Source organism: Fringilla coelebs (genome assembly GCF_963513975.1).
Source record: "Fringilla coelebs genome assembly, chromosome: 5".
NCBI classification, from domain to species: domain Eukaryota; kingdom Metazoa; phylum Chordata; class Aves; order Passeriformes; family Fringillidae; genus Fringilla; species Fringilla coelebs.
In genome coordinates this window covers 21,315,809-21,332,363 of record NC_140033.1, presented here as the reverse complement: position 1 = coordinate 21,332,363, position 16,555 = coordinate 21,315,809, and the positions used below count along the sequence as shown (strand labels likewise).

The window sequence follows — 16,555 nt, the reverse complement described above, 5'->3', positions numbered from 1 at the left end:
TGTGGCCCATCTTGCTGATAATAAGCCCAAATAACTGAAAATGAAATGTGTGATTAAGTACAGCTCTGTGTGCAAGAACACACAAGCCTTTTTCTTCTGTCTGCAACAGGCATGCTATTCTTTCACGTTTCAATTACTTCTTCTACAAAATGAGGCACATATCTACAATTTAATGAAAATTTTCAAAGATTTTGCACAGCTTTCTGAAAAGGTAATGAGTTCTACAAGTTCTACAGGCAAATTAAAGCAAAAATTACATATCCTTGATTTCAACAAAATATGCAAGATAGATATATATACCACAAGAATAGATTCACACAGTGGTAGCCAGAAAGTAGAGTGAAAATATGAAATATGGCCTTCTGAAGTTAAACTTCATAGAATTTTACTTCCAATAATGATCTAAAAAGTAAAATCAAAACAAGACACAAAGATGACAATGCAGATCAGCCAAGAACAGAGCAGTATTTATGGATTACATAAACAAAACCTGTATTTTCCATTTCAGCTTTACAGAACATGTGTGTTCTGATACTTTATAAACCGAGTAAAAGCACATTTGCTCTTTTGCAACATGGCAGCTGGTAACCTACCTGATAAACCAAGTAGCAGTAGGAAGAAAGACTACATCCTGGCCCTGATCTCCTGTACCTCCTATTGTCCCTCCAAGAGACACCTGTAACCATAGCCAGAGGAACAGAGACTAGAAAGGAGGAAGGAGGGGTGCCTGGAGTGAAGCTGAACCTGGGAAAGGTGGAGGAACAATGTTCACCCTAAGTGTTCAAATATTTCTTTGTTTCATAATTTCTGAATAAGTTATTAGATGTCAAGTGGAAATGAATTAAATTCCCCAAATCAAATCTGTTTTGCCCTGACAGACACTTTCTAATCTCTTAAAAAGAAAACCCCCCAAAAAATCTAAATTATCAAAAACCCCAGCTTCCCTTAGCTGTAATTCTATGAGGCACCTGGTGATAATGACACTACACCAGTTTATACAGTGGGGAACTGAACAAAGGTGTTGTAGGTCTAAAACAACATCAATAAAGTCCCTATTATACACATTATAAAGATGCAGACATGAAAGTTGTTGCTAGACAGCTTTGAAAGAGAATGCTATCAGTCTAGTGAAACTGACAGATTTGCCTTGTATAAAAAAGCTATAGGAAGGCAGTCATAAAAAGATGATTGTTTTATGTAAACTCTCTGAATAGATTCCCTAAACATGAAGGCAGGTATGTAAGATACATGCTTCAAAAGACATATTCTTCCATTTCCAGCACATATACCCTTAAATTTTGCTATCATTTGAACTTAAAATTTTAAATTCCCTAATGACTTGAGTGAATGAAGTGGTGAAACAAATCCAATGAAGGCTTACCAAGAAATAAAACTTTTCCTACAGATTCAAAAACCTTCTGTATTTCTATAAAACCACTACTCTTCTTCCTTCCCAAGATTTTACACAGATTCAATAATGATAAATCATCATCTTCTTCATTCAGAAGTTGCTGAGATCACTCTTTTCTACTCCCACCAAAGGCACAAGGTCCACATAGTGTCCATTTTAACATTTTATGCTAGGAATGTCAAGAATAAACTCCAGTCACTGGCTGAAAAAACTGCAAGTATTTACTACTGTAGTCCAAAGACTGATGTATTTCTTTGGGTATGAATTCTAGAAGTTACCTTAAAAGATCTGTTGCAAACACGAGCAAAATGAGCAATTAAGAAGAAAAGCCCATATGGTTCATAGATTTACAATCCTTTGGGGATGCAGAATAACATGCTACAGTGCACTGATATAATCCAACATCACAATCAAGGGGAAATAGCAAAAACATTCCACATTAAAATTGTGGTTACTCTTTGATGCTGTGATTATGCAAACTAGTCAGCTTCATACATGTGCAGCTGCCTATTTAATGGTAGAAGTTAAACACACTACCTCAATTTTCTGTGTAATTAGCATAATCATATAAGACTGATAATCACCCTAGTCAAAGCAGTATAAAATAGTACACTTGCTTTACATAGCCAGGGAACACTTTCTACACAACAGAGGTTCTCTGTCTCTGTGACTTTAGTCTTCCATGCTTTACTATCACCTCAAAACATCACTTCTACAAACCTAATTACAATAAAGATCCCTGAGAACAAAGCATAAATACTAATTTTTAAAATTAAATCCTCATTCAGCAAAGTCCTTTTTGAAGGTTAAAAATAAAAATTCATTTGTATTTTTCAGCTGAAATGTGGAAATTGTTTCCTGTTTTCCACAGTAGCACTACAGATCAGTGAATGAATTCACTTTTCTGAAAAAATAGTGTGTCAAATTCTACAAAGAATTGCTGAATTTACATAATGTCCTAAACAAAACAATATAATGTCATTGGTCACACTTTTGATTTTTCTCAATACATTACCCAAAAAAGCAACATTCCTTCATTATCAAGCCAATGAATAAATAAATAAATAAATAAATAAATAAATAAATAAATAAATAAATAATGGAAATTTACATATTGGAGTAAATTTTCCTTACTAGAGAAATTCACTCAACTGAATAAAAAAGAATCCACTGGTTTTCTTTAAAAGAGAATTTTTACCACTGGTAGATTTTACTTAAAAATATGACACCCAGGATGCACAGCTCAGCAAATTTATATGCTACAGAAGAAAGCTTTCTACTTTCATACTGGATTGTCTCAGTAAAAGCACTGAATTTCAGTGTTTCACAGGGCTACACAGAACTTCAAACTGCACCTACCTTTTTAAAAAATATATTTAATTATTATGAAGAGGTATTCTCAATTAGGCTTAACATCATGTGAGGAACCACCTGCCATGGACAGCTACCTATGCTGGTAACACCCCAGAATTGGTGTTACAAGAACAAGGAGACATAACTCACGTTTAATTTAAATGAAAGTACAGAGTGATGGTCTGCATGCATCCTACTTTTTATACTCTTTCAGCTAAGTCCTTATTGTTCTTTAAAAATACAATTGCTACAACTTGTTAACAAGTTCTTTATTTCATTTCATAAAAAATTCCACAACTATTTGGTAATCAGTAGAAGGTTGCACTGTCTGCATGGAGAATGCTGACTGTCAAGCTATCTAGGTCCTTTAAATAGTTTGAAATAGGAATCTCTTGCAGGTCTGTAAAGGTTACTGAAAATCTAAAGTTGCCTCCACTATCATGACAGTCTAGGTTCATTCTTCAGGTTGCAACTTTTCTTTCATAATGCCATAGTATTTCCATTCTTTTTATGGAAATCTCTGTTATGTTGGCTATTAGCATGAGCAGAAAGCCAGCATTTCTCCACAGTGCGTTCAGATAGATAAAAAACCCACAAAAACCCCACACCCCACAACTTCACGTACAAACTCATTTTTCAGTCATCCTAAGAAAACCAGAATTGCTTAAAAATCTTTCCAAATTAGTAGTTATTGATATTGTAGGACCAACAAGTTGTTTAGTATTTACTGATTAAAAATTTATTGTAGTTGTACTGAGAACTCCAGCAGTTCCTGACAAATATGCTTGTATAAATTGCTAAGGTGGAAAGCACCGATCTAATTACACATCCCCCTTTGGGCAATCATATATTTATTCTTCAATAACATTTAGTGGAAAACCCACTACCCTGAACCAATAACTTCTCCCTTCCAAGAGATAAAAAAGGTTTTGGGCAATGTTGTTAGCAGTCAGGGACTCTAATTAAAGATTGCCTTCTGTTTCTTTTATTTCAATACACACAAAAAAGACAGATTATTGTAGCAAATTATTCTCTCTTCAAAACTAAATGAAACATTTAATACTGTTTTCAAGAATTACTGAGGCCATTCAATACACAAGTGTCTGCACTAACACCAAAGTGCTAACCCAGCTAATTTACCATTTATATTTCAACAAGACAGGAAAAAATAATACAAATATACACACACTCCTATGCATGTATATATATGTATATACAAATATATGCTGCAAAAGCCCAAAACAAAACCTCTGAAGAAGCAAACTGTTTTACTAGAGCTTGTTATTTCTAACATGGTAATACACTTTCGAGATACAATTTGGTAACTACCAGAAGCATCTGGCTAAACAGATGTTTCAATGCCATCATTTGTAATTTCTAGATCAAAGTAATTGTCTTGAGATTTCTATTAACGTATTATTATTATTATTATTATTATTATTATTATTATTATTATTATTATTATTATTACTATTACTATTACTATTATTATTATTTCCTTTAAATATTTTAATCTTTTTTTTAATCATCTATATTTTAAGAGAAGAAAGAGTGATTATTTTAAAAAGAAATGCATATAAGCCACTGTGAACAGAAGGGATCTAATCCCTAGGGGTCCAGAAATGAAATTGCTGTCTTTACCTCTGAAACAGTTTTTGTTCTGTTCTGCAAAACTTATATAAATCCTCAACACTTTGATTCAGAAAAAAACCCCGCAATGGAACACAATACTTTTAAGGAAAAACTACTGCAGATATGAGTCTGCTTCCTCACAAAAGGACACCACAACATTCTGTGATGGGTTTGCTTTGCGCTGTAAAGTTGGTTTGCTATTACTTGCTAAAAACTGACTGTTGTAATTCAAGTTGGCCAAATGGTATCATTTAAATTAGAGTTAGTTTTTCAGCTACATAATTTTAAACAAACTCTGGGCTGTTTGATGAACTTGGCTCAAGATCAAATAAAAATTGAGAACAAAAACAAAACTCTGGGCTTCAAAAATTCTTTAAAAATCTGGTTTGATTCTTAATCTGCATTTTGGGCATGTAGAACTTTCCATCTGAAGTGGTCAAGATTTTTAGAAGTGTTTTTTCCAAAACTGCTATCCTTCATTAATTTTGATTCTATGAAGTATTTCTTAAAAATAAAGTAGTTACAATCTAAATGAATGTCTAGATAGGATAAAATGAGATTTTAACTGAACATGTGACATACAAATACACTGCATGTATCTATGATAAAACACTAGATGAAGGTTTCCCCAGAAAAACAGGACATTAATTCTATTACACTGTTAACCAGCAGCAAGGATTCTTCATTCTCCCTGCATTATGGAAAACACTGAGTAGTACCTGCATGAAAAAAGAAGGGTTGGGGAAGCAGTAGGTGTCACTTTGAATGTCCTAAAACTTTCATGGTCAAGCACATAATCTCTGTAATTGGACACTACAAAGACAGAGGCTCTTTTTTCTTCTATTTACTTCTCTTTTAAATCTCAAGGTTAAGTACTTGAGATATCCTTAAGATTAAGGGAGGCAAGAGAGGAGAATATAATCTTTGTTAAAAATTTAAAATATCTTAAACTATTGGGGAAGGAAAGTTAGAATATAGTTTTGAACACATCCAACAGATCTTCTAGCAGACAAAATCCCATCAGTCTCTTTTATGAAGCAAGACCCAAAGCACTTTCCTGCACAGTTTTCAGAACTCATGAGGGTCTTATATCCAGAGGTTTCAAACTATACGCCCCAAGCAAAAGTGTGCTTAGCTAAAACAACTTTCTCTGTAATAAAGGATTTATGAACATACTGAAAAGTCATTTAATTCATCAGTGTTTTAACACTCACCTAATGCAATAATGGCAATGAAAATTATGAACTTTTAATTACAGATTATATAAGCCAACAAGACTAAATTAGGTACCAGTCCAGCGGTACCCACCTTCAGTAGGAACACAGCGCAAAACCTCAGCCTTAAGCCTTAATATGTGCAAGAAGGAGCAGCATCTTATACCTCAGGGCATATGTATATAGTGAATAAAGACCCATGTGGATAAAGTACAGTGGCCCAACTTTCCAGGCTTCCAGGGGGCATCAGTTTGAAGCTACATGACTCTATTATTACATTGTCAGACAGAGAATGTACTGGTGCAGGATTGGGTCAGTTCTAAAGCAATTACAGAATTTTCTGACAAGAGCCACTTCATGCCCTGACAATGCAGAGCGATCATTGACCATTTTGTACCCTCTCAAGCAAACATCGTTCTGGATTGCGCAAACAATCAAAAACCAACACTGAAATAATTGACTGATTAGTGAATATTTTTACCCAAAACCCCAGACTAATTAGAACTGTATTAGAGATTTTCATTATAAAGTAGCAAGTGAATTACAACTATCTTCATAAATAAGAAATATCAGATTGTGTCCCTGTTCTCTAGTGATACTGTTGCGTTATTTTAATAATGCCAACTGAAAATATACCGGGAAGACATATGAGGAAGTTATTAATAACATTTTGGCATAGACTAGTTGCTAAACAAATAATCATTTTCCCTATTAAATTTCTACTAAAGAAATTGAAGTTATTAACTTGACAAATAAGTCAGCTGAAAAAAATCTCTCGAAGCTGCTTCAGAGACATGCTACTTCGAAAGTCGGTGCATTTAACTTCACGTTTTTATGTTTCTGGAAAGAATGGCTGCCCTAATGATTTCCAGCAATCAGTGCTTGTCTAATTAAGATGTTCCAAGTCCTCAGTTCCCTGAAGTCTTGTTAAAGTAGCTGGACGAATGATAAATCTCCCATAAGAACATTCTTCATTTGCTATCTCCACCAGTCTGCCTAAACTGACTGATACCTAACTATTTGTTTTTATGTTTCCTTGGTATTAGCTGGTCTAAGCTATGGTCAAAGGATCATGTGAATTTGTTTTTCTGGTTGATTTTGAACAAACATAGTAAGAACAGTTCTGGCTGGAGGACATTTCAAATCTCTTGAATATAGTACATACCAGTTCCTTTGCTAATATATGGAGGCTTGAAGAATTTCACAACGCCATACAAGTTCACTACAGTTCCATCTTTAAGATGATTAAGGGGAGTATACACATATTTTGGAGCAACAGACTGAAAAGGCACAATACATTGAGGGAACAGAAGAAAAAATTATTCAAACATTCATACAGAATTTTGTCTTTTAACATCATTCATCCTCAGACATATTTATTTCCATCTTAAAAAAAGAAATAAAGATTAACTATTTCTTTGTATCTTATTCACTTGAGACTCAGAAAGCACACAAGACTTTTAATTTCTTTCTGTGATTGAACCTTTCTTACACTAAGCCAACCAGTTAATTGAAGTAAGTTTCAGCACATGAAGCAGGTGAGTAGAAGTCATCACAATAAAGAACAATGAAAGACAATTTTTTACTGATTCATTTTTACATGTCCATCCAGAGGACTTTTTAAAGCACATATATAAATAGCTTTGTATTCTGCTTGGCAGAGTCACCGCACAGAATCCTTGTCTTGGGCTGGAGGGAAGGTTACCTCTCACAGCCACTGTGCACATATCCTGATTAAAATACCACAGCTGCTGGAGGATTAGAGAAATTAAGGGCTACTTTCTACAGTTTAAGGACTATTCTCCTCTCGTCTTAAGGTTGCTGATTAGACTCTTTTAAAGAATATGAGTTCTCTGAAATTGATTGATAACTTAGGTTTCCAAGTACTATACTGAAAAAATGGAACTGCAAATAAAAATTGAAAAGAAACTCTATCACCATTGGTACTGAATCTTTAACATCATGATAAAGCACACAAAAATTTCATAAACCAGTTCCTCTGCTTTTAAATTACTATTTCTTCTAGAATTTTAAGTCCGACACATAAGGGTTTGTTCCAAACAGAAATCAAAACAAATGTTAAGACCAGTATTAGTAATCTGATTTTAAATCAAAGGAAGTTTCATATTTCCTTTTTTATTTTTACAACACAAGCATACAATCTTATTTAGACCAACAGTTACCTTTCTAATTCAAATTTCCTAAACCAACAAGAAATTCATTTGGAGATCGAGATGGGAACTATACTACAAGTATAGAAAATGTACTACTTATTTCATATTTTATTTTGTTTATATTATTTGCAAAAGTAAAAGCTAAATGACTGCTGGGATAAGTATATGGAAATAAATTAAACAGGAACAAAAATGAATTCCACACCTTCTTATTAACATGCAGTTAATCTCATGTGATTTAAAAATATCCCAAATACAAACTCACCACAGATGTAGTTTCTGAAGCAGCAGTTATTCCTGGTTTAGTGTAAATCTGTGGAGAAAAAATAACAAACTTTCTGATTACAAAATTGAAGGTACTGAAAATATAACAACATTTGATAACCTTAAAGCAAATACAACACTACACAGAAATACAAACCAGCCCTACAGATATTTCTGCCGTATCTGAACCATTTCTGCATCTAGAAAATTTTAGCTACAGAAGAAAAGAAAGTAGTATTTAGTGCACTCACACTCATACAAAAGGTTCTTCAAAAACACACACATTTTCTGAAGTCACCCAGCTGAATATGTTAGGTCACATTAAGAGAGTAGCATTTGAAAGCTGGAGGCCACAAATTTAAAACTACAGTTGCTTAACATAGACCTTGAATGTGTTTAAGGTTTTGTAATTGAAGATGTATGTACATGTCAATGCTTAGAGCAGATAGATCTGCTCTATTCTCAGTGACTTGTTACTTTCCTTTGGCAGAAAAAATTCACCAAAATGGGATAAATTTTATTTAAAGATAGTGCCTAAGCTTTTTGAGCTTTGTTTATAAGCCAAACTTACCTTCACTGTAAGGTCTTTTAAAGAACTAATCATGGAGATTTGATGAAAAGCCAACACTGTCCACTCTCTGTGAGGAACACAGGGCTCAGCTGCCATCCCGATGGCACAGCCCAGCCTGGCTGCTGGACACAGAGCCCCACGTTACAGCTGTGCCCTGCCCCAGCACTGCCCACTCCTGCCAGGGCTCTGCTTTTGCTCTCCACCTCAGCTCCACTCCTGAAGCTGATTTTAAACAGCTGAGTGAAAAGTTATGACTGTGGAAGTGAAGCCCACACAAAGTCTACTCATTTGTACTAATGTTAAGCATCCAATATGTGTGTCACCAAACAAAGTGCCACAAGCTTCATTCTGTGGTCAGTGACGAGATAAACACTGCAGCACAACCCAGGCATTCAGGGAGCTGCACAGTGTCTTTTGGATTAGACTGTATGTCATGAGGTCTTGCCAGTACTCAGTTGAAGGTCTGGAGTAGTTTCTAAAATATAGACACTTTTAGCTTACACACACCTATTCAGACTTGGGGCGGTTTTGGTATCCATGATATTAAATGAAAAATATTCTTTCTACCTGTATATCATCATCATCATCAACACATAATGAATGTCATGAAACAGTCTGCACTATAATTTTAAATAATTCTGTTTTTCACTGAGTTGCGTGGCAAGTTTTAGTTATTTATAGAGGTCAATTCCAAAACAAAAGTGCTTTTCTGAAATTTAAAAAAAAAAGATTTTTTTCTTAAATTTAGAATTTAATTAGACAATAGTTATGCAGGTAAAACTAAACAGAACAGATGTGACAATAGTACAAAAGAAGAAATATTTTACTCAGGACAAAAGGGTACAATTCTCTGTATACAATTTAGATTATAGCAATCCATGTATTTGAAAAGCAACAAGTAATGATTTGAGTTGAAACAGTACAAACTCATAGACCAGAGAAAACTAAAAATTTTAGACCTGAAATTGCTCTTGCACCCTCTACCTTGTCTGCATTATTGAAATGTGTTATGCACAGCAGTAGTTTAAACAGCTCTGGGAATCTATCTAAAGTCAGCCATAGTCAAATTCTTCCACTCGACAAGCAGAAATTTATCTGGAAAATAATTTGCTTATCTGGAAAATAATTTGCACACACACACACACAGTCACACAAGAAACATGTCTTGTTTCCTACTGACCATGGTAAATAATCTCTACCATTTCAGTTTCACATAGATTTTACTGGTTTTTTTCCTATTATAAAGCAAAACCTTTGCATTTTGTATATTAAAATTAAAAAAGAGTAAAAAAAAGTTGGCCAATCACATACATAAATGGTTGATCCAGCTTCTTCAGACACTTCCAGGTGACAATCATGTCTAGCATTCTCTTTCTCTGTAGGCAATTTTATCACCTTGAATCCTGCAGCTATGAAGGTTTCCTATGGGGACAGAGCAATAACAGAAAATTATGGAGATTCTAACACATGCTCTATTTTAAGACTATACAATGTGAAATTTCACCCTAAAGTCTCACAACACTGAAGAAACAAAAATCCTGATCAAATTGTAAAAACTGTCTTTAAGCTTCCCTATTTAGTTCTCCTCCCCACAGAATTTATATTTACAACAAATGCCAGGAAGCTTTTCTTTTTAATTCTGCTAAAATTTTCACACTCATGATGCCACTGTAACGGAGTGCTATTTTTGACAAAGCCTAGGGAGGAAGATTCACACTGAATAAAGCAAAAGAATCATTCTTTGGATGCAATGACTGACTGCTTTCTGGTTAGCTTAACTAAGGTAAAAGAGAAATCACATGTAAGACCTGCAGTAATAAACCATTTTTTCTTAGAGCTTCTTTCCTACTGAATTACAGCTCTACTTTTAAGAAACTCTCCTATAAACTCTGTTTTGGCTGGACCAACAGCTTCCTTAAGGGTTAAATAGGTAGGTCAAGCAACAGGTAAGTTTCTGGTAGCAAAAGCGACCTTAAAAACATCTCTGGCATCACTCCTGAAATTCTGGCACAGAAAGCAATTGTAACTCTATTTTCACTTTGGTACAAAGTTCCTTTGGTACAAAATGAAGAAGAAAAAGATTTTAAGAGTACATGATTCAAGTCCCAGCAGCAGCTTATGTTTTTAGCAGCAACTTCAGCAAATCAGAAAAAAAAAAAGTAAAAATTCAAAAGGAGGAGAAGATAAAGAATACATTAAATATGTTTAGGTAATCAGAGGTGATTAAAAAAGCTATCTGATATAATGTAAAGCTCCTTTATAGTCAGCTCCCTTGCTATCAGAACTGTTTAGCAGGGCTGTGCCAGTGTGCTTCATTCAAATAAACATGTTGGACTTGGAACTCTATTTCTATTCCAGTTTCTACCAAAAGCACTTCCATAAACTTTTAGTGAATAACTTTTCTTTATGTATTTATTTGATAACAACAAATAAAAGAGTTTTCTGATTGAAGTTGACAGTTTTAGCAAATATTGCACCATGTCAGTGCTTTTTTTGCTATTTCAGCAATCTGACAATGCTACGCTAAATGATTTAAGATCCAAAACCTTAATGTTTTGTGCAAGAAAAAGAAAGGCTTCTAGATTAAGTGACAGTGATATATGTAGTTATTAAAACATTGGGGAAAAAATTTCTGCAGAAAACACAAATTTAATCAGACAGTTTAATTCACAATGAAACTACTTAGGGCATGATGATTTTCAGGGAGTGTCACAATGTACACTTTGACTAAAAAGTAATATATAAACCTAGAAGTAAGCCACACTCAAAGCTAAGTTAAAACATGTCAAAACAATTAGAACACTCAGTATTCTCTGCACCTCTAACATGCTGTCCTACTAACATACATGACAGTTGTTTCATTCTTTCCAGATACAGAAACACACAAATATAAACTTCAGGAAACTCCATGAATTTTGCCAAATTCAGGTATTACTATGTGTCTTTCCTTTCACTGTTAGGTGATGCTACCCAGAATGTTCCTTCAACAGTAAAATCACCCTTTATCTAAAAAGCTATGTCTTACTTATACATTATTTCCATTTCAGCATTTTATTAGAATGTAGACTGCACAAGATTCTGGGATATGGCTGCTGAGACAGGACTGGAGATCTGTACAGGGAACTTCTCTTGTCTTGCTCTCCTGTGTCAGAATGAACTTCAGAATTACATAGACTCAGCCTTTAACAAGATGATAATAAGTGAAATTTTTTATAGTAGTATTAGGTCACTAGTGATTACTCTCACATAATATATATGCCATACAAAGCATCTCATTAAAAAAACCAAAACCAAACATCCTCTCAAACTGTGAAAGGACTGTGCAATTTCCATGAGAAAAAGACAGCACTAACCTCAAAATCTAGTTCTACAGGCAGAAAGAATGGATATAGTCTCAGATTTTTTACAAATTCACAGTCAACTTTGGCAGGTTGTGACTTGCATTTTCTAAACATGCAAAAAAACCTTCCTAATATTTGCACACTGCTTTGAAATTTAATGTTATATTAGTTTTCAAAACAGATTATTTTCCATTTCATCTTTAGCTAAGAAGCCTTGGGAATCAAAGCTATTTACTTAAATTGGTGGATTTTGATGTCAACAGAAGTATATTGCATAAACAAATTATGTGATTCAAACAACACTTTTAAAGGGTAAAAAAATTTCCATTTCCCTCATTCAGAAAGTGTGAAATACAGGAAATATGATATTTTTCCTGATGGTTATTCTGTTACAGATTGAGAAGACTCTCAGAAGACAACATGGTCACTCACATTTTTTAGAAATCGCCAGCTCCTTCCCCTGGCTACTTTAGCTAAAGTTCTTACAGTATTGAACTTTATGAAGATATGATATGGAAATTAAAAAATACTAAAATCTGAAATGGTATGCAGCAATAAACACTACCTTCTGGACTGTACTGAAGTAATTCTTTAATGGCTAAAAAATGGGGCTTTTTTTCAAACTCTGCCAGCTTCAGAAATCATTGCTTCCTCATATGCACATTTTTCCAAAATTAAAATCTCATTTGAGACATGAGGGAAGCATCTTGACGGTTCAGTTCCCTGGGGAAGAACAAACTGAGGTTCTAGCACACCTTGGCTGTGTAGCAACCCAATGGCTGTTGCCTGTGGGTTGTAGTTTCCTACCCAGCTCTTTAGTAATGATCTTTTCATCTTCTAATTGCTGCTCAGTGCCCTGTTCAACATTTGTATTTTTATCAGGAAAAAATTGATTTGTTCATTGAATTTAAAAAGATTCAGCAGATTGCATATTTAGCAAATAAGTTCAGGAACTTTCCACCCTAGCTTCCCCATCAAAATTGAAAATTACATGGAATTGAGAAATCTGTATAAAGACTGTAATTTGCCCAGAGAAGCTGTGGATGTCCCATCATTGGAAATGTTCAAAGTAAGCTTGGATAGGGCTTTGGAGCAATCTAATGAGGTGAAATATGTCCCTGCCCATAAGTCCCTCCCTATGACAGGAGGGGTTGTAACTGGTTGATCTTTAAAGGTGCCTTCCAGCCAAACTATTCTATGATTTAGTGTGAATTCATATCACAAATGAAAAAGCACTAACATGAGTTCGTAATGCTTCATATTCTAATTTTAATTTCATATTTGGCTAATACTGAAATGTCAGTAAACTGATAGGCAGTCTTATAAAAAAGACTGAGGTAATTGTTTTTATCTTGTTTTCCTTCTTTAGTGGTAACACATTGTCTCACAAACTCCCAAACTGACTTGTCTAAGTCTTTTACCTGGAGCTAATCAAACCAAACTATTATCTCTGACAAAGCAAGACACTAGCACCAAGTCAATAAAAAACCCTGCATGCAGTTTTGAAATTTTTTTAAAAAATCTTTTAGTGTAACTCTTTTAAGTGAATTTAATTATAAGATATATCTTATCAAATGGCAAAACATTCAAAGAATGAATATAAATGGGTGACTTCTCTATTATCCATATTCAAGATCCTTTGCTTGCTAGGTAAACAGCACTGATAAAAAGAGTTGCTTTATTTCAATATTAGTGTGAGAAAGAATTTACATATGCAAATACTATCGACTTGAAGGGACTGAAAAGACTATTTCTAATTTTAGGGATAGGTAGACCAAGACAAGAAAAGAAGTCAACATACATCTGTGAAAAACAAAAAACAATTCCTAAACCAAGAATTTATATGTATATATGTTTTGGTGGATTTTTTACCCCATGGCGTATAACTTTTGCACAATCCTCTGCCATTTTTCCATATATTAAAACATTGACGCTGCTGATCTGGGAACACAAGTTATCCGAATCTGGAGGAAAAAAAGCAAAAGTGATTCCAATCACTACACCTTCTCCAAAACAAAACAGCAGGGGAAAGAGATTTATAAAAGAAGTTGATTTATAGACTAACATTTTTCAATTAATGTACAAACAGGAAATGTGCTAACTACAGGTCTATCGCTCAGCATATTCTTCATAAGAGGATTAAAATGTGTCTGTTGTACACCAGGGTACAATTAAACAGAAATGAAAAAGATTTCCACTTGGATAATTCAATGTATAGTGTTAGATTAACAATCACATTAACATAGATCCTATTGTAGAATCTATGATAAACTGAAGATATTCTAGGTCATAGAAATATTAATTAATAGCCTTCCAGGAAGAGTGAAGCAGAAATAATGTTGTTATTTTAAGAGTTTTCTACTTTTTACCGTTTCAATGATTTAAATGTGCAAACTTATGTTTCTATGGAGAATGTGCATGAACTCTCATTTCTTGAACAGTCACTGAAACTGGCAAGACTCAGGGAGGTTAAGCATCCCTCTGAGAAACCTGGAGCCAGCAGGGAGACTGACTGAGGCCCAGCAATTCCATTCACCTCTGCTAACACCAGGCACAGGCAGCAGCACCAGGCAGGAGCTGCACACCCCAGGCTGGCTGCTCAGGAGTCAGGGGGCTCTCAGGAAGCACATGTGATTCTCTAGCCACTGCAAGGAATAAGCTGAGAATGAAATGGAAGGAAATGGAAAGTTCCTTGAATCCAACAGACCCCTGACAAATTACCTCCACCACCTTCCTGACTGGAGGGGATGATAAACTTAGGACTTAAAAGGAACATATCACTTTTTCATATCATTTCATATCATGATGAACAACTTAGGTCTTTCAAAGTGCTAATCCAGCTACTGGTATTCAAATTCTTGCATAGTCAGGTGAAATTTCCTTTTCTTAAATGCTTAAATTAAAACAGAATGAAACACAAATATTTTGCTGCTATTCAAAATACTGGCCTATATTAAAGGTGCTCTTACATAGTATAGTATATTATATATATATATAATGTGGTAAGTATTATGTGTGCAATTTTCTTGGTCCTTCTTATGATAAGCAGTTTGAAAATACACTATTAAAGCTATAGATATAGCTAATACATTCCCAGGACAGTCTTTTAAAAAGTTATGCAACAAGAAGCCTACTGAAATATAAAGACTTGTTTCCATTAACTTACCTGGCATAAGTTTATCTTAAACTTTTTTTTAAGAAAATGAACAGTTTTAGAGAGTATTTTAAATCTAACATTCTACTAAACATTATACAAGAGTAGGAACTACTGATCTAGTACCATAAATTTAAAATGTATATTTAAATGTAGTACCTTGAACAACAATCTTGACAAAGTCTGTTCCATCTCTGAGTTTTGTTAATGGGTAGGAAAGAGTAACTATTCCCTACAAGGCAAAAAATAAAATAAAACATTGTGAACTAAGACTGCATGCCCCTAAGCTACTGAAATACTGATATCAGCTGAAACACCTGGAAGATAAAAAAGGCAGAATTTATGGAAAAAGCACAAATTGCCATCTACATTCTTAACAAAAAACCAAAAACCAACTGCTATAGTCACTGATCAAAAGCAACATTCTTGAGATGTAACAAAAGAAGTATTACATGTCAATACTATTTAGATGCCACGGACTAGATGATAAACAATAAAACAGTAGCTATGGAACTATACATGTAACTTTTATTAGTTACAAAAATTGCAAAAAAGACTGGAGTTTTAGCACAAAATCTGAAAGGCATCGGAAGAAGTAGTGATCAAAATCCTAAAAGATACAGCATTTTCTCCAAAAATATTGGCAAAGAATTACAACATAAATATCAGAACAAAATCTCAGTCAAGATATGATAGACACATATGAAGATAAAAAACCTTCTGTGAAAAAAAATACAGCTGTGAGAAGAGTATTAGAAAGTTTTGAAACTGTCATGTCCTAATTGTTTGGCAATGCAAATGCTCTAGAAGAGCCTATGATTTAACAAATAATTCAAAATATTCTTTTTTATTGTAATGCTGGAGTCACAATGAAGCAAAACTCAGCAACTTCAGTGATATTAACATTTCTTTGGAATCTACACATCTAGTTAGAAAGAGGGTATCATCAACAGTACCAAAAATGTCAGTCAAGTGTATCTTTCACAGAACAGCAGATGAAGCATTGTAACCTTGTCAACGATAAATCAAAAAAAAAAAAAAAGGTCAATAAAGAAAAATAAAATAATTGAAAAAAGACTCTGCAAAATGCTTAAAAAACAACACACACAGCACAAAAACAGACTAAAGGTATTTTGTAAAAAGAGAGTATGGTAATATGTCTATAAATGCAACATTCACATACATATTTTTTCTTAGTAAAAAATTTCAATCTGCACCAGCACATTATTTAGAAGTGAAACTTATTAATGTGATAGCGGCTGCTTTTTAACCATCTTTATTTTTTATTTTTCCTTTTACATCCGAGTATCTTCAAAGAGTTTTCAAATTCTGGGACCACATTCTTTGCTATAATGTTCTGGCCCCTCCACTTTCCTTTGTGTCCCAAACCCCTACACTACAGTAGGTGTTAGTATAGTTGTGTTCCCCAGCTACCACCCAT

General features: G+C 34.1%; 1 protein-coding gene across 2 annotated transcripts in view; it reads right to left on the bottom strand.

Moving 5' to 3' along the window:
* POT1 (protection of telomeres 1) overlaps nt 1–16,555 on the bottom strand; it is a 56,413-nt gene that overhangs the window by 32,819 nt on the left and 7,039 nt on the right. The window contains exons 4-8 of one of the 2 annotated variants that reach the window (XM_084205628.1): nt 15,274–15,346; nt 13,833–13,924; nt 9,931–10,041; nt 8,050–8,097; nt 6,776–6,890 (exon numbers count right to left, since the gene is read on the bottom strand). In XM_084205628.1, coding sequence (XP_084061754.1) covers nt 6,776–6,890; nt 8,050–8,097; nt 9,931–10,041; nt 13,833–13,924; nt 15,274–15,346 — 439 coding nt within the window. The remainder of the gene's footprint in view (nt 1–6,775; nt 6,891–8,049; nt 8,098–9,930; nt 10,042–13,832; nt 13,925–15,273; nt 15,347–16,555) is intronic. The other variant, XM_084205629.1, reaches the window with a different exon arrangement.